This window comes from Centrocercus urophasianus, unplaced genomic scaffold (genome assembly GCF_019232065.1).
Source record: "Centrocercus urophasianus isolate 14NV4802_14NV808 unplaced genomic scaffold, USGS_Curo_1.0 seq_2, whole genome shotgun sequence".
In the NCBI taxonomy this organism is placed as follows: Eukaryota; Metazoa; Chordata; class Aves; order Galliformes; family Phasianidae; genus Centrocercus; species Centrocercus urophasianus.
In genome coordinates this window covers 15,362,818-15,379,902 of record NW_024884755.1, presented here as the reverse complement: position 1 = coordinate 15,379,902, position 17,085 = coordinate 15,362,818, and the positions used below count along the sequence as shown (strand labels likewise).

The 17,085-nt window shown below is 57.8% G+C and overlaps 1 protein-coding gene across 4 annotated transcripts; it reads left to right on the top strand.

The window, feature by feature from the left end:
* The first annotated feature begins 7,687 nt into the window (after window positions 1–7,687).
* KIAA0513 (KIAA0513 ortholog) lies at window positions 7,688–16,397 on the top strand. 4 transcript variants are annotated; one of them, XM_042821426.1, is made up of 13 exons: window positions 7,688–7,783; window positions 10,293–10,751; window positions 11,022–11,121; window positions 11,285–11,358; window positions 11,442–11,512; window positions 11,979–12,186; window positions 12,582–12,622; window positions 12,785–12,863; window positions 13,083–13,160; window positions 13,582–13,611; window positions 15,121–15,201; window positions 15,463–15,557; window positions 15,670–16,397. In XM_042821426.1, the coding sequence occupies exons 2-13, from the start codon at window positions 10,426–10,428 to the stop codon at window positions 15,717–15,719; spliced, it is 1,233 nt and encodes a 410-aa protein (XP_042677360.1). In that variant the 5' UTR covers window positions 7,688–7,783; window positions 10,293–10,425; the 3' UTR covers window positions 15,720–16,397. The 4 variants fall into 4 exon arrangements, with proteins under 4 accessions (XP_042677360.1, XP_042677357.1, XP_042677358.1 ...); XM_042821423.1 differs by lacking the exon at window positions 13,582–13,611; XM_042821424.1 differs by lacking the exons at window positions 7,688–7,783; window positions 13,582–13,611 and adding an exon at window positions 8,310–8,413.
* The last annotated feature ends 688 nt before the right edge of the window (window positions 16,398–17,085 follow it).

Sequence of the window (17,085 nt, the reverse complement as noted above, 5' to 3'; positions counted from 1 at the left end):
TCTGCCAGGAAACTTTCTTGGCAGATGTTCCTTAACGCGAGTCTTGGAAGCGGAGCACTGAACTGTCAGCTCTCAAAGTTCACACATGAGCTTTTAATCTGGAGCTGGCTCTGCCTCCTTAGCACCACCGGTTCGGTCCAGGCTGGGCTGTGTTGTTAGGGGTCCCCGAGTGCAATCAGCTGTGAGTGTGACCTCTTCTGATGCCATCTGTTAATGTTCCAAAGGCTCAGCTGACCCCTCCTTTATGTGTTCTGCATACGGTCCCGCAGTCCTTCAATCCCTCAGCAGAGAAAAGCAGTAAAACACTCTCAAGTAAGCACCCAGTAACTCCTAGCGTATGTTTGGCCTTTGAGGATCACAAACGTGATTTCTGAAGTGGGAGATTTCTGAACAGCAGCCACGTGCAGCTCCCAAATGCTGACTTCAATCCTTCCAAAGCAACTCACACAGGGGATTGCTTGGGGCAGGCAGCTCAGCGCCTCGTGAGGAAGAACAGAGCAGCTTCCACCCAGCTGGGGCAGGCAGGGCCAGCCCTGCTCCAGTTCTCCAGCCCCTGGGGGAGCCAGCAATGGGCTGACAGTCACTGGAGTGGGTGCTGTCACAGCTGGTCTTTGTCCTTCTCCTCTTGGGGCTGTTTGCCTCTGTGACAATGCTCCTTCTTCCTCTTCGGCTTGATTAAAAAAGCCATTAAGGCTTTATTACCTTAATGAGGACTCAGATTGTTGGTTCCAGAAAGGCGGCTCTCCCTTTTTTCTTTTTTAATGCTGCAACCACAGGCCTGAAAATCAGTTTCTCTGACTGCACCCGACTGCAGGCGGCAGCTGGAGCCAGGACAGCATGGATGTGACACAAAGGATGCGCTGGGTCTCACCGTTCCTCTTCCATGCAATGCTTCTGACCTGTTTTCTTCTGGCTGCTGGGAGATGTGTGCTGCCATGGGGGCTGGGGAAAAAGGAAGGACCGTGCCCGTGTTGCTCCTCATCCCAGTGGCTGCTGTGTCCAGGTTCCCCATGTTTGGAGCCACCTAAATGGGGAATTACTCATCTTTCCTCTCCTCTGCATCGCTCCCTGCCTCTGGGAGGACGATGAGTAATTCACTGCGTGTTTGTTCACCCAGCTTCCCAGCAGGGCTTGGCTTTTTTTTCTTCCCCCCCCCCCCCATCCTTAATGCAAAAGGTTAATTAGTAGCAAGCTCTACACGGCTAATTAAAGACATGTGCGATCTCTCTTCGGCTCTTTGCAGTTGTCAGCCTTTTGCTCTCACACAGCCGTCCCCGCTGACACATTCGTGCGTTAATTAACTTTCTGCGCGTGACCCGGAATGGAGCCGGGAGCGCGGCTGGAGGCCGCAGCGCAACCCCGCCCCGGGGGAGGAGGGGGGGGAGCGGTGGAGCGGGGCTGAACTGCGGCGCGTCCGCAAGGGGGCGCCATAAGACTGCGAACGGCCGCCCGCCCCAAGGGCCGCAGCCTCCGGGATTCGAGCAGCCGGCGATCGGCATCGCAGCACACAAACACCCCGGGTCCGGGCATCCCATAACCGTGTGCTCTTGGGATCTTGCCACCCCCGGGACCTGAATGTTCCAATCCTGAGGCCTTGCACGCCGTGGCAAACTGGCGTCTGCTTGCGTCTGGCCACCCCGATGTATGTCTACGGCACTGAGGGCATCTGGGGCATCCCCAGGATGAGCTGAACCCCCTGGGCCACCCCTGGTATCCGTTCACTTCTGCACCCTGAGATGTGAGGGTGGGGGCACCTGGGAAGCCCAGCGTGCAGGTTTGCAAACTACCACACCTGGACGATGCTGCTTGGGGCGATGGAGAGCAGCTCTGTGCTAAAGATGACACTTCTGGGAGGAGAAACAAAACACTGACAGCGGAGGTCAAGGAGGTGCTGGGTTTGCTGCCGTCAGCTGCTCTGAATTATTCAATAAGCATCTCGTTTGCCAGCCTGATGCAGTTCCTTCTCTGCAGCCCCAGTGTGGAGGGGAGATGCCTGATGCTCCGTGTGCTCTGTGCCATCATCCCTTCCCCACCAGCAATCTCAGTCTGTCACTCCGGTACCTGGGGATAACACCTCCCCACTGCAAACATTTCTTGTCGCCTCTGAGCCAGGCAGGCTGCAAGCTGCTCTAAATTTATATCTGGAGTCACTCTCCTCCTTCTCTCCCTTCGTGTCTCACCTCCCTTTGCAGTGCTGTGCTCTGGAGTTGGCTTCTCCCTGTTTTCTCACCTCCTCATGCCTCACCTCGAGGGAGAGGAATCATTCCCCGCAGCTGCCTCTGCTTGCTGCCCTGACCCCACGTCTCTCCATCCCATCCCATCCCCCAAACCCTGCCCCTTTTGCAGTAACCCCATTACCTGCCCATGTTCACCCACCCACCCCTGCTTTTATCCCATGGGGGCGAGGTGTGACAGCCCACACAGCTCTGCTGTCACCACAACAGCGCTGCTGCTGCTGCCCTGTTCGCATTGCTGCTAATTAAAAACAAACAAGGAGGGGCTGGATGGCAAACATGCTCCTGACCCTGGGGCAGCTGGAGGCAATCAGGAAGCCCCATCCTCCCTATGTCAGCAGGTGATGGGGATAAGTGGGTGGCTGTAGGCAGCCTGTGTGGAGCTGAGTGGTGCTGTGCAGCGTGGTTCCCCTCTCCCTCTTTGTTCTTCTCCGATTGCACAGCCTGCAGGGTGCAGCCTATGCCTTGGGGGAGGATGTTCTGCAGACCAGGTAAGCTGCAGCACTGGATTGCTCCATCATGGCTCTGCCAGCAGAATCCATAGGCTTAAAGGAGAAGAGGAATGGTGCTTCCCGAAATAAGAGTGGGCAATGCGTTGCTGCGGTGCTCCCACACCACCACTGCTTGGGCTGGGAGAGGTGGCAGCACAGTCTGAGGGATCAGCTGTGTCAGCTGGCACTGAGCTGAGCTCACTCATCCTGCTATTTTCAACACAATGTGCTATTTTCAAACAGACCCCAGGAGCCTGATGGTGCCCCTGGGATGCCAGCATCAGTTCTGGCTGCTCCCCAGCACTGTTGCAGCCCCAGGTTGGTGCCCACAGACAACACCTGAGGGCAGGTGTTTCTCTTTACAAGGGTGGATGATGACAGGACAAGGGGGAATGGTTTTAAACTGAGGCAGGGGAGGTTTAGGTTGGGTATGAGGAGGAAGTTTTTCAGCCAGAGGGTGGTGAGGCACTGGCACAGGTTGCCCAAGGAGGCTGTGGATGCCCCATCCCTGCAGGCATTCAAGGCCAGGCTGGATGTGGCTCTGGGCAGCCTGGGCTGCTGGTTGGTGACCTGCACACAGCAGGGGGTTGGAGCTGGATGAGCACTGTGCTCCTTTGCAACCCAAGCCGTGCTGTGGTTCTATGATTTTGTGCCCTCTGCACCTTTCTGCATTGCTCTGGGCTGGTGGTGGTGGAGATGGAGCAAGGCGCAGATCTGCCAGCAAATATGGGATCTGTTGGTGGTGGGGAAGCTGCAAGCAGCATGTTCCCACTGCCACGAGGGCCTTTGCTTCCACCCAAAGCACAGCGTGAGTTGGACAGAGGGAGGAACAGCACTGCAGGGCTGTGGCAGGGTTGAAAATAGAAACCTTCACATGAGCACAAGGGAACAGTGCTCCCCCCGAGGCCGGAGCCTTGAGGCACTGATAAGCAGTTGTTTGCCTGAGCTCTGCAGCAGGCGGATTTTATCTCTTCCTTGTTCCAGCCCTGCGCTTGGCTGCGATCCGACCTCAGGGTTTTGTTCTGTTTCTCTGCTCCTGCGGCAGCTGCAGAGCTCACAAACGTTCAGGGCTGTTCCAGTGCAGCTGGAAGGGTCCCAGAGGGCAAAACCCCACCTCAGGTTGGGATTCCCTGCCCCAAACCCTGCTGCCACCCCACCGCAGGCTCACGTTGCAGGATGCAGATGTCGGGCTGCTTCCAGCTGTTTTACAACAGGGTGACAGCAGCTGTGAGCTCTGCTCAGTTGCAGCACCAGCACGGCACTGTGATATTATTTTTGCCTTCATATAAAGCCCTGCAAATCCCTCCTTCGGTGTCGACAGAAGCAGAACGTTCCATTCTCCTGGCTCTGTGGATGGGAAAGTGCTGCTGAGCTGCTGGGTGATGAAGGTTATTAAATGTCAGGGAGAAATAAAGCTGCTCTTTTGTTTAATATTGTTTTTCCTCCCCTGAGCTGGAAGGGGGTGTGTGCTGTGTGCTGTGGTGAAAGGAGAGGATGGAGCAATGCGTGGCAGAGGGAGGGATGGAGGGCAGAGCCACGGGGGGGCAGCGGGGCTGGGTTGTAGGTGAGGAAATGGGCGCTGGAGGATGTCACCTCCCCGATGGCACAGGGGTGGCACGAGGTGTTAATAGCACTGTGGTGGCACAGGGGTGGCACCCCGGGTCTGCATCCCCACCTGGGTGGGGAAATGGGTTCTGGAGTTACTTACTTGGTGGCACGTGGTGTTGGCACCCCTTTGGTGACACAAGGATGGCATTTAGCACTTGGGGGCATGATGTGGAACACGGGATCTGCATTTCCTTGGTGGCACAAGGGTGGCTCTGTCCTGGAGCTCCCAGCAGCATCCTGCAGCAGGGCTGGCACCTGTGGAGATGGAAAAGAGCTGCTGGCGGCTGCGTCACCACCCGCCCTGTTTGCTTTCTTTCATTTCTTTCTTCAATCCCTCACTGCAGCATTACATGCTGGCAGAAGCAGCCCTGGGGAGGGAGGCTCTGCACGCCTTGGGACACAGGGGATGCTGCTCTGTGCCTGCAGGAAGGAGCAGCTCAGGGATGTGCTTACAGGTAAAGAGCAAATCCTTGCGTGGGGCGCTGGGGGCAGCGCTGGCAGGGCTTTTTTCTTCTTTTTGGGTGTGGAGCTGGTGAGTTTGGAAGCTTTGAATTCAAAGCCGTAAGGGATGCAGCTCCCTGCTGACGGAGCTATTTCCTGTTTTGCTTTATTTTATGTTGGGTTTCCAACACCGGAGCTCCATCTGCACCTCGTGCTGACGTTGGGCCTCTCCCTGTTCCTCAAGGCTGAGAAATGTGTGTGCATTTCATAGACACAGCGCACAGGGCATCTCACAGCTGTGGGCATTCGTTGCAGAGCAGAGCTGGGCTTTGAGGGACACGTAGCTATGACTTGCTCCTCCACCAGCACCTCCCCAATGACATGCAGTGCCCATGGGTTTGCACAGCAGCACTGGGTTTGCACAGCAGAGGTGTATCTTGCTGCTGGGATCCTCCCTGCTGCCGTCACATAGCAGGGTGCTGAACGCAGACCTTTGTGCTCTGTGTTTGCTCTTTGTCCATCCCAGCAGGACGGACCCAACTGACGGCACTGTGCACAATTGCAATGCAACCGTGCAAATGCAGCACGCGCACGGGCCTCCTGCTTTCCTGCACTGTGCTTGCAAGCAGCCAGGCATGATGCAGAATGCAAGCACAGGGCAGCTCAGCCATCTGCAGCCCTGCACGAAGGCTATATAAGCAGCTGCTCTGCTCCCCCCATGCATAAATTGCAACGCTGCACCGCCGTGCTGCACCCGGCTGCAGGTTGAGCTTCCCAGAAACAAGGAACCAAGAGGATTTTCCCAACTGTTGTGCCAATATAAGGGCGTCGGGCATGGCAGGGTGCAGCTTAGTGCCACTGAATAGATTGGATTAGGAGGGATTTGCAGAGGGGCCCGTCTGGAAGAACGGCTTATGGAGGTGGTTGGAGTGTCACAACGATGCGCGGTGTCGCAACGCGGGGTTGCGGTTGTGTTGGGGAGGAGGGCTCTGCTGGGAGGTGCTCAGGGCCCGGGGACAGAAGGGACAGGGGCAGCTCTGTGCTGTGCTCTGGGCTGGGAGAAAGCCAGGGAAGATGCTGCTGGGTGCAACCTACAAACCTGACGCCTTCCTCACCTTGCAAATCTGAGCTGAACCCCTCAGGCTGTGCGTTTTCAGAGGGTGAGCGCCATGCAGCTGCATTGAGCTGGGGGGTATTGGAAATGCAGTATAATGTGCAGGACAGCACTGCACCACACTGTATGCTTTTTGCAAGATTTGGTTCCTAGCTGGGTGCAAACACAGAGGCTCCATACAGGTTGCATGCATGCAGGGCCAGCTTTGGGGCATCCTTGGCAGCGCAGGTGCTGTTGGGGTTGGCACATGGTCATGTTCCTCCTATGCTCGCTCTGTCCCAGTCTCTGCAGCAGGATTTTGCATCACATCCTCCTGCCCCTGAGATCTTGCCTGCTTTCCGGAGCTGTCACCACCTTCCCCTGCACAATGCACAGCCCTGCTGCCCTGCATAGTTTTTAGCTTGCAGGCATGGAGCAAAAATTGCCTGATAGCCTCTTCCATGAAAGAGGCACTCCTGAGCTGGGAGGAAAATAGGGCACTTCTGGTGGGTGACAGCCACAGCCACCCCCAGGTCCCTCATCCCCAGAACATGGGGGTGGAGCAGCTGACTGCCCCCAAACCTGAGGGCAGAGCAGTGCTGCAGGCACATAGGATCCCTGCAAGCACCCCGAGGTGTGTGGGTGCCTGTAGGATCCCTGCAAGCACCCCGAGGTGTGTGGGTGCCCATGGGATCCCTACAAGCACCCCAAGGTGTGTGGGTGCCCATGGGATCCATGCAAGCACCCCATGGAAACCAGTGCAGCAGGAGCAGGTGAGTGGAAGGCAGTAAAGCCCTCCTGATGCTGTTATATAAAGAATTCAGGATCTGGGCTGTGTTTTTACATGTCACTTGCAATTCCTGACGTCTGAGTTAATTACAATAATCATCCTCAGCAGACCATCAATTAGTGATGCTCTCGGCTTCCCACTGAGCCTGGATTTTGTCTCAGCCACAGCATTTCCCCCATAGGTGGAGGACAGCTGTAGTCTCCCCAAGCATGGGGCTGGGCAGGCATGGAGCTGCATCCCACTGATGGCCAACATCCCTGCTGCCCTCTGGGGCAAGAGGGATGAATGCCCAACCCCCCAGGAGGGGGTTCTGCTCCCCATAGCATGCAGTGGGTTTGCAGTGCCCATGGGATGCTCTGCCACAGGAGTGGGGGCTTTGCTTTGGGCTTGGGCGGGATGATGCAGAAGCTGGGGGGAGGGAGAGGGAAGGGGTGGTTAAATGGGACCTTGGGTGTTGTGCAGGCACACAGGGCTTCAAAACCTCCCCATATCCCCCCCGGGTATGTGATGTCCCATTGGGGCGATCCCTCTGTGGGGTCTCACGTCGCTGATGGAGCCCCGTGCCCCTGTCCCCATCCCCATATCTCACTGTGCTCCCCCCCTTCTTCCTTCTATCTGGGTTTTTTTTCCTCTTTCCCGTTCTCACTGCTGTTTTATTCCCGGAGCAACCGCAGGTAACGCAATCAGGGCTCCCAAAATAAACCAAAGGCGGCGGGGGAAAAGAAAAAAAAAGCTGGGAAAACCCTTTCGGATGAGGAGGGGTTTTGCATCGTACCTCAGCCGGGCTGTGCGAGGAGGGGAGGGGAGAAGGGGGGATTGGGAGGGGGGCAGGGAGGGGGTGCGGGCTGCGATCGTGAGCGGGGGGGGGAGCCGCCAAGCGTGGCGAAATCGCACAAAGGGTTTTTTTCCTTCCTCTTCCTCTCAGCGCCGCAGCTGCTGTGCGCCGTGTGCGTGCCTGCGTGGGCAGCTGGGGGGGGGGGGGGGGGGCCCCCACGTGAGCTCCGGAGGGAGGGATCGCGTTGCTGTCGTTCCCGTGCTGTCATCCATCCATCCATCCATCCATCCATCCATTCATCCCCATTGCCGCGAGCCCCGAGCGAAGCGACGTGGCGGCCGCTGGGTGCAGGTAAAGAGCTGGGGGTGTAAAGGTGAGGGGGGGGGGAAACGTGGTGGGACCCCCAGGTGAGGGCAGGCTTTTGGTAGGGGCTTCATCCATCCTCTTCTATGGCTGCGTGCTCCGTCGTTGCCCTCCTTCAGCTCTGTAGGGTGGGCTCCTCCATTGGCACGACGCATGGGGCTCCTTCTAAAGGCTGCCGTGCGGGGCTGAGGGATAAAGGTGGGGGGATAAAGGTGGGGGGGGGACGGCCAAGTTGAGAGCTGGGCTGCAGGCTGCTTGTAGCCTCTCCAGCCCTCGTGCTCTGTGGTGGATCCAACTGGCATGCACTGAGTGCGGGAGGTCTCAGCCCCGCACTGACCATGGCAGCGTTTCACATCGCAGCACCTGGGGGGGAGGAATAATGAGCCAAACGGCCACAGCTTGCTTGTGTTACGCTGTGAGGGTTGGGAGATCCCAGCACAGGGGCCAGGAATGGGGCATGCGGAGTCAGCAAGGACACGGCTGGGTTAAACCCGGATAGAACGGAGCGTGTCTCCGCTGCCGGCGCAGGGACAAGGACGTTGGGAGCAGCTCTTGTCGTTCCCAGCTCTGTGTAAGGCAGGAGGTTGGCGTGTGCTGAAAGACGCTCCAGGAGGAGAGGTAGGGGTGGGACGCCCAGCTTGGTGGGGTTGCTGTGTTGGATGGAGGTGAGCGTCCTGCTGTTTGCTCGGAGCTGCAGGGGGGGGGAGTGAATGGGGACAGGACCGACCTGTTCCCACGGAGCAAACAGGCCGTTCCCTGCAGTGCACGCAGCAAACCTTTGGCAGGAGCACAGCTTTGTGCCCGCTGTGCTTTTGTGCACCTTTGAGACGCCCCGTGCAGAGCTATGCAAGCTGAGAGCCGGGAGCTGAGAGCAGAACGGACGGCTGCAGCGTGGAGCAATGCCAGGGCTGAGCAATGCACGGCCAGAAGGTTTCATTCTGCCTTTCCCAGAGTAGCAGGGAGATGGGCTGGGTCTCCTTGGGGGCTGCTAAGCCTCTGGGTGCTCAGAGGGCAGAGCGCACAGCAATGCAGCCTTGCAGCCCTGAGCACGTGGGGATTGCTGTGGTCCTGTAGCACAGCATGCAGTGATGGGGGGGCATGGCCAGGGGTGGGCAACAGCTCAGAACAGCTCACAGGGGGTTGGGTCTGCCTGGGGTGGGGAGCACAGCCAGAACAGCACAGGTGAGAGGTCCTGAGCTTTGCACCTTGTTACAGCTGAGATTAAGCTGAGGGCAGCACTGAGGTGGTTAAAGCCAGGGTTATGATGCTGGGGGGGCTCTCTTTCCTCCATTCCTTTTCCTGTTCCCATTTCCAGAAGCTGTAACCCCCGCTGGGCATTGCAGTGCTTCCTCTCCTCTCAGGAAAGCTCCTCCTTTTCCTTCCCCTCCAGAAAGCTCTCAGAGCTGAGCAGGCCATACGACCTCCCCCCCACCCAGATATCCTATTTGCCTGCTGGAAGAGGAGCAGTTCTTAGAGCTGACTCTCTGTGCGTGGCTCCAGCCAAGTCCTGGTTTGCAGTGTCACCCCCAGCACTGATTTATTGTTCAGCTGCCCATAGGGAATATAGAAGCTCTGGGCGATGCATGCTCAAGGGGATGCCCGTGGCTGGCATGAGCAACCTGTGCAGCATCTAAAGCAGCTTTTGTGGCCTCTGCTCTATGACAGTGCTTAACCATGAGCTGGTGAGCAGGAGGTTAAACCCTTTTTGGCCACCTAAGGGCAGAACGCATCTCCTCACGTTGTGCCCTGCAGCCTTGGCCTGGGTTCTGCTGATTCCCACTGCAAGTTTTGAGGTCTTGCACCCCGAAGTCGTTCTCCTGGAGTATCACTGTGTGTGCATGGGTGATGACTCGATGGATGCTGGCACCCAGCCGGATCGCTGTGTTGTAGGGCAGGGCATATGGGACAGGGCTTCGGGTCATCCCTTTGCATGGTGGTGCAGAGGAAGAGCAAGGCATGGCTGCAGGAGGAGCCCATGCTGCACAGCACTGCTGGCTGCATGTCCATAGTGTGCATCCTGGCTTGCATCCAGTTCTGGCATAGCCTGGGATGCTTGGGGACAACTGGGTTGGGATGGATGGGAGCCAGCTGGGAGCGTTCACTGGCCCCTCTGCACTGCAGCCTCTGGATGCTGAGCTGCCTGGTGATCCTGGTGGCTGCAGCAGTGTCCTTGGGGCTCTTCTCAGGACTTGGGTTCAAGTGCACGCACAGGGATTCGGTGCTGTTGCCAGGGAAGGGGATGCTTCACCAGAGATGAGAGTTGGGGACGCAGCCCGGTGTCACCCATCAGGCTGGGGGATGGCAGATCCCAAGTGTGGCTCACGGAGCTCATCTGGGCTAAGTGATGAGAAACCCTCTTGAAGGACACAGAAAGCATGCCAGCTCTGCGTGGCTGTGATGTATCTGATGGGGAGCAGCCTCGTGTGCCTACCCTGTGCAACTGCTGATGGGCGCCGTGTGGGCGCTGATGTCACCCTGTCCTTCCCCTGCCTTTCAGATGCCCCATGACAGCCTGTCCCCCAGCGCACGGCCCCACCTGCCATAGCCATCCCCTCCTCCCTGGTTCCTGATGGTGCAGTGAGGGCCGGGCAGACGAGCACCCACCAGAGCACCGCACCTCCTGCAGAGCCATGGAGGCCCCCCCAGATGTGCCTGTTGGGAACCTCATCGACTTCAGCACCGAAGCAGCCACCCGTGCCCCCTCAGAGCCCTCTCCTCCGGCCGTCCCCAGTGACAACGGGCACCTGGAGGAGGTGACAGCAGAGGAGAGCGATGCCACCGAGTCGGCAGACAGCGAGAACGACATGGGTGAATCCCCCACGCACTGGGGCCACCGCCGCTCCTCCTCAGGTGAATCCTTCTCCTCCAACCACAGCACTGGGTCGGCCAGGGATGAGGCAGCGTCCGAGCGCCGGGACTTCGTGCGGCACTACGTGGAGAAGATCTTCACCGGGGGGTGAGCAGCCTCAGAGTGATGGATGGCATCGGGGCTCACCCTGGGGCTCAGTGCCTATCTTGGCAGCTCAGCTCCCGCTCCAGCTGCTGCCTCTTCTCCCTTTTCCCTCCCCCCTTCTGAGCAGCGGGAGATGGAGGATCCAAAAGGCATCCGAAAAGATGCGCCATCCCCACGCCTCCTCCCTGCATCCACCCTGCACCTCTCCACCCAGGATCCATAGGGGAAGCCTCAGCTCTAACGGTGTTTTATTTCCCAATTCCTCCATTGCAGAGAGGATCTGGAGCAGGAGGAGAAGGCGAGGTTTGGGGAGCTGTGCAGCGGTGAGGATGGGAAGGGCAGAGAGTGGTTCGCCAGATACGTGAGCGCACAGGTGAGTGCCTGTGCTGGGGATGGAGGGTTTGGGATGGCAGATTGGGCAGCGCTCCAGAGCAGAGCTGTAGAACAGCGGGATGGAAGCTCAGAGGGCATCTCGGTGCAGTCATGCACCCGATGGCTGTGATGCTATAACACAACCCCTGGGTTTGTGCCTGCAGCGCTGCAACTCCAAGTGCGTGTCAGAGCAGACCTTCTACCGCCTGATGCAGTCCTTTGCCCTGGTGCTGTTTGAGTAAGTGCTGGAGGGTTTGGTTTGTTGCAGCCACGAGCACAAAGCTGCTCTGTTGGGGTCCTCACTGAGCCCCCCTCCATCAGGTGTCACCAGATGGATGACTTCAGCCCCGCCAAGAACCTCATGACCATGTGTTTCACGTACTACTACATCGGTAAGGGGCACCTGCACCCTGTGCTGGGGGTGAGGTGCTCTGCATGCAGCTGGTGTGCGTGGAGAGGGTGATGGGAAGGCTCTGAGCTTGGTGTTGTCCGTGCTGACTGTATGGGGAGGCTGATGGGTGGGTTCCTGAGCTGGGTTTAACTTGGCTGATTCTGACACCAACCAGAAAAGAGCCTCCGTGGGCCCAGAGCCATGCAAACCTTGCTGGGTTGGGTTGTCCTTGCTTCTTGCTGGGGGTATGTGGTGATCTCCAGATGTTCCCCAGCCCTGGGGACATCAATGACACTTCATTCCCTGTTGGGTAGAGGTCACACCCCCACGGCAAGCTGGATTTCCTGTCCGAAACCTACAAGGATTGGGATGAGGAGGGTTTCTCTCTGGTTTCTTGTCTTTGTAACACTGCTCAGAGCTGATCCCTGGAGCCAAGGGGGAATGAGCTCTTGGGGTGTCACCCACAGGGAAGACCCACGCGCTGCCCCTGGAAGCCAAGGAGAAGCCCACAGGCAGCATTGACTCCTACCTGAAGTCGGCCAACAGCTGGTTGGCAGAGAAGAAGGACATTGCAGAGCGGCTGCTGAAAAACACATCAGCCAGGACAGAGAATGTCAAAGGCTTCTTTGGGGGCCTGGAAACCAAGCTGAAGGGTCCTGTGGCCAAAAAGAGCGAGTGGGTACCTCTGTGTTGGATGGGCAGGGTGGGCTGATGGTACCAGGAGCCAACTGGGCTTGGGGATATGGGAGAGAGGTAGGGTGATAATGGCCATGGGAAGACAGCTCCTGGCCGGTCCCTGTGCTTTGTGCTTTGGGCATCTCATGACATGGGAGTCCTATGTTCCTTGAGGCGGTGATGCCTGGTTCCAGGAGATGCTGCCACTGCTCTGTGGTCTTCTGGATCCAGCCCGTGGGATGGGCACCAACATCTCCTGTCTGTCTTTCTGGCTCTGGGGAGGGTGGCACAGAAGCAATGTTTCACATGAGATTTCCCTTGCCAAGGGGTCTGGGTGGTGTTGTTCTGGCTGTCACTGCGCTTCTTGGGAGCTAACACCGATTTCTGTGCCACAGCGAAGGTGAGGACAAACCAAAGGAGAAGCTGAAGAAGACGGGTGAGTGGAGCCAGCATTGCTGATCCAGGCATGGCAAATGAATCTGCGGGGAGGGAGCGTGGAAGAAGTGCTGGAGCTTTGGGGATGGGGGGAGCACAGGGGGGGCTGGTGCCGTGTCTTCCTGAGCTCCCTGTGCCCAAATGTCACCGTGTGTCCCCACAGTTTCCATGCAGAGCCCAGAGGAGGAGAAGAAAGGAGAGAAGATCTACTTGTACATGCACCTCAAGCAGCAGCCCATTTGGTAACGCCGGGCAAGGTGGCTTCTGCTGGGGTTTGCCCACTTGCCTACACACTGTGTGAGGTGGGGGGTGGGCAGCATAGGATCACCCCGGTGGGGGGGGAGCACGAAGCCCTCATTTACCCCAATTGGACCCATTGAGTCACCTCCCAGCCTGTGGGATGCAGGTGTGGGGGGCACAAAGAGGGAGGATCACCTCTGACCCCCATCCCTGCCCCATAGGCACAACCTCCGCTTCTGGAACGCCGCCTTCTTCGATGCCGTGCACTGCGAGCGCAGGAAGCGCTCCCCCACCACCAGGTAGGATCCTCCTCCCTTTCAATTCGGGGAGCAGAAAGGTTTCCCTGCTCATTTCGCATCGTCATCGACGCTCGTGGGCAGCCAGGCCACTGGGACTGCGTTTGCTTTGACTAAGCCCCCAAATTAGCAGCAGCAAATGTCTCGCAAGGACGTGCGCCGCCGGCAGCTGCTCTCTGCTCCGGGTGCCGTTCCCAATTACTCTGATGGCTGAGTCCGACTAACGAACGCTCCCAGCATCTCAGGGGGAGGGGCGGTGGGAGGGGGGAGGAGGTGGTGTCACTAAATTCCTCTTTTTCTCTCTCTTTTCCCTCTCTCTGCCTCTTACAACCTCCTCCTGTCCGTCCTTCTCCCCCTCTCCCTCCATCCACCTCTCTTGCATGATCTGTCCCGTGCCACTTTTGTCGGTCTGCTGCCGCTCCAGAGGGAACGTTGGGGAGGAAGAGGAGAAGAGGTGTGTGTCTGTCTGCATCCCTCCCTCACATCACCTGCCAGGGGTCCTTTCAGCCCCAAACGCTGCCTGGGGGGCCTCACGTGTGCATTTCAAAACCGGGCAGCAGCAGATGCATGAGATTTGTGCATCACGCAGAGCTGCAAATGAATGGGTTTCTCTGCCATTAATGCTGCTTTGCTGAAAGAACCCCCGCCTGCAGCATGGTGCAGTGGGAATGGGATATCTGGCTGCTGGGGGATGGAGCTGCGTCCTGGGCAGGTTTTGGGGCATGAAGTGGGGCTGTCTGTGCAGAAAGCATCACTCTCTCCCATCCTTCCTGCTTGCTGTCGTTGCTGGAATGGGCATTTGCAGTTGGAAGATCTGCTCCTTGATTTTTTTGCCACCCCTATACACAAAGCAAGCTGCAAACTGGGGCTGTGTTATAATTGTGAGTGAATCCTCCCAGCTGGAGGGAGCCCCAGGTGGGTCGGTGGTGCTGGGATCTGGGCATGCTCCGAACTGCAGGAGCATGGCACGTCTGACTGGTGAGCAAACCCCTCGAGGTGAGGGCTCTTCGAGTCTTGGCCATAAATCGTTCTCATGGGTAAGGATAACTTTGTTTTGCTCGGATGGAGCATCAGCCTGCAGCAGGAGGAAAGGAAGGAGGGAACCCTGCATCTGCCCCTGATGAGCCCAAGGGTCTGGGCAGAGCTCAGTGATCCCATGCTGAACGCCCAGCCAGAAGCACAGCAGATTTGTCTTGAGTGCTTTGAAGAGTGGGCTGCTTCCCATGGAGCTCTCATCCTTTTTGTGTTTCTGCTCTCTGCATCTGAGTTAAGCTCCCTGATCTCTGCCCAGCACCGCGTCCTGCTCGCCGTGCACCCCCACTCTTCTCCTCTTCCTTCTCCTCCATATGGACATATCTCTTCTTCCTCTCCCTTTCTCCTCGCCTTTCCTCTCACCCTTGGCTGTGACCTCTCAGAAGGGGACTGGCTTCATCCTGGAGCTGCACTTTCCCTGGTGTGCATGCACTGAGCTCCACCCCAGCACCGTGCACCACTGCACAGTGACACTGCAGTCCTGCCCAGCGTGACTTTATTCCCAAAGTCCCACGAGTGGGACGTGTGTCACCACCTAGAGCTAGTTGCAGAGCTCTCAAGCTTGAAGCCCCATCCTGTGAAGGCTGTGCATTGATCACATTGCTGGGGAATGGGGTAAGGGGAGCTGGGGCATCCTTGAGTGCAGTGCTGGGGATGTGGTTTGGGGCTGGGGAGGCGAATGAGAGCCCTCATGCATGGCTGGGGGCTCCAGGATCTGCAGGCCCCTGTGCAGCAGGCAGGGAAGTGCCTGAAGGTGAGGATTGGGATGGGCATCCCCAAGAGCTGCAAGCTTCTTCCCCCTCGCCATAAGGAGGGCTCCGAAGGTCAGGTGTGAAATCAAAGCTGTTTTTTGGTGGTAGAAGACTTTTTCCCAGGATATCTCTTGCTGGGGGGGGGGATTGGTGATGCCAGGTGGGTTCGTGCCTTGCAGGGAGAAGTGGTGCCACATGACACAGGAGGAGCGGGACGACAGCCTGCGCTTCAATGAGAACATCACCTTCGGGCAGCTGGGGTGAGCAGGGCGTGCTGGAACCCCATGTGCCACGCTTGGGATGTCCCCTCTGCTGGGGAAATGGGCAAAGCATCCCCAGTGCTTCTCCCTGGGACTTGCTTCTGGCCTTTCGCTGGCAAATCCCAGCCTGCAGCATCCCAGTGTGGGGCCCGCATTTGAGCATCGCCTGCCACAGAGGGCAGCGGCGAGGAAGAGGAGGGTGGGGAGGAGGAAGGGCCGTGTGGCCCTGCCCTCATCAAGAGCCCCTCTGTCCTTCCTCAGCACCTTCATCCACAACATGTTGGCGTTCGGCCTCACCAAGAAGCTCTGCAGCGACTTCCTCAAGAAGCAGGCGACCATCGGCAATCTGGATGAAGGTGGGGCTGGGCAGGGGGATGTGATGGGCAGCACCCCCACTGGGATGTGATGATCCCCCCACTGGGATGCTGTGGCACCGAGCCAAGCATCGCTTTCCCCCTCCCCTTGTAGAGCAATACAAGCTGCTCAGCGACCACATTGAGCAGATGGCCAGCGAGTAGCGGCACGGCGAGACGGCAACCAGAGTAGGTGGGGAGGGCAACCTGCCCCCAGAACAAAGCTGGGCTGCTCAAAACCACCCAAACACACACGTGTGGAGCTGCCATACACCCGCATGACCATCCGCCAGACTTCAGAGCTGCGCCGTGGGCAGCCTGTAGAAATAGGAGCCAACAGCCCCAATCCCTTGCCGGAGCCTCCTGTGTGTATTTCCAGAGCAGACAGACCCCAGCAATGTGTTTTGTCACTTAAACAAACAAACAAAAAAAGGCAAGAAAGAAGCAAGCTGAGAAATAGGAGTGGTTGCTGCTCCCACTCTGCCTGCATCAGTGCAGCCCCAGCTATGCAGCCGAGCAGGTTCTGATGCGGGTCCCGATGCGCTCCTTGGCACGGCGGCTGCAGGACTTTGGGACACGGCTGTCCCCAAAGTGGAGGTTTCCATGGGAACGTGTTCCTCGTGCAGCTTTCCCCGTGTATCCTATAAGAGAAATAGCAGAGCAGGTCCCCGAGGCAGGGCCCCCCTCCCAGCCCTGCTGCCAGACGGCTGTTTGCTTGAGGGAGGCCGCTGCCGGTTTGCACTTTGTGTGTGATTGATGGAGAGGAGCTCTCTCCTCATTCCTGCTGCATTTATCTCCTATCCCCCACCCTACCCCTCCCCTAAACCTAAAGAATATATTATCTGCATGTGTATTTTTCTAAAAAATAAATAAACAAAACACTCTCCCTTTGATTTCCCCCTCTTCCCCTTGTCCGTGGCGCTCTGGTTCATCCATCTCGGGATCTGAGATGTTTCAGGGCTGGATGCTTAGGTCCCCATGTCCATGTGGTCTCTTTGTGGCCATGCTGTGTCCCTGCCCTGCAGCACTCCCTGGAGGGCACGCAGTCCATTCATGGAGGGGTTCCTTCAGGCCCAATTCCTGCAGAAATGGAGTACAGGAATGGATGAATTCCGTCCCTGGGTCACCACCTGTGCTGAGGTGTCTTATCTGGGCTTCTCCTTGGGAAAACATGGGTGTAGATTGATTAGCTTTTCGTAGAGGGAATGGCATGACCTGTGACAGCTGCTCCTGCTCTGTGATAACCCCCCTGATGTTGAGAAGTGTGGGGCTGGGGCAGTGCAGGTGCCCCATGGCACCTCCAGGCTGCTGTGTGCATAATGGGGTGGAGACCTACATGGGATGGAGACCTATAGGGCCGTTAATCAGCGTGGCAAAGGGCAGCTGCTGGGGTTGGTTGCTGGGTAGGAGGGGCAATGCCTTAAACTGGAGTGTGAGCAGCTGTGGTGGAAGTGTGTGCAGGTAAGGGCAAGGTTGGGGTGCTCTGAGCATGGTGAACAGCCCTATCCCCACCTCCCTTCCTCCAGGGATA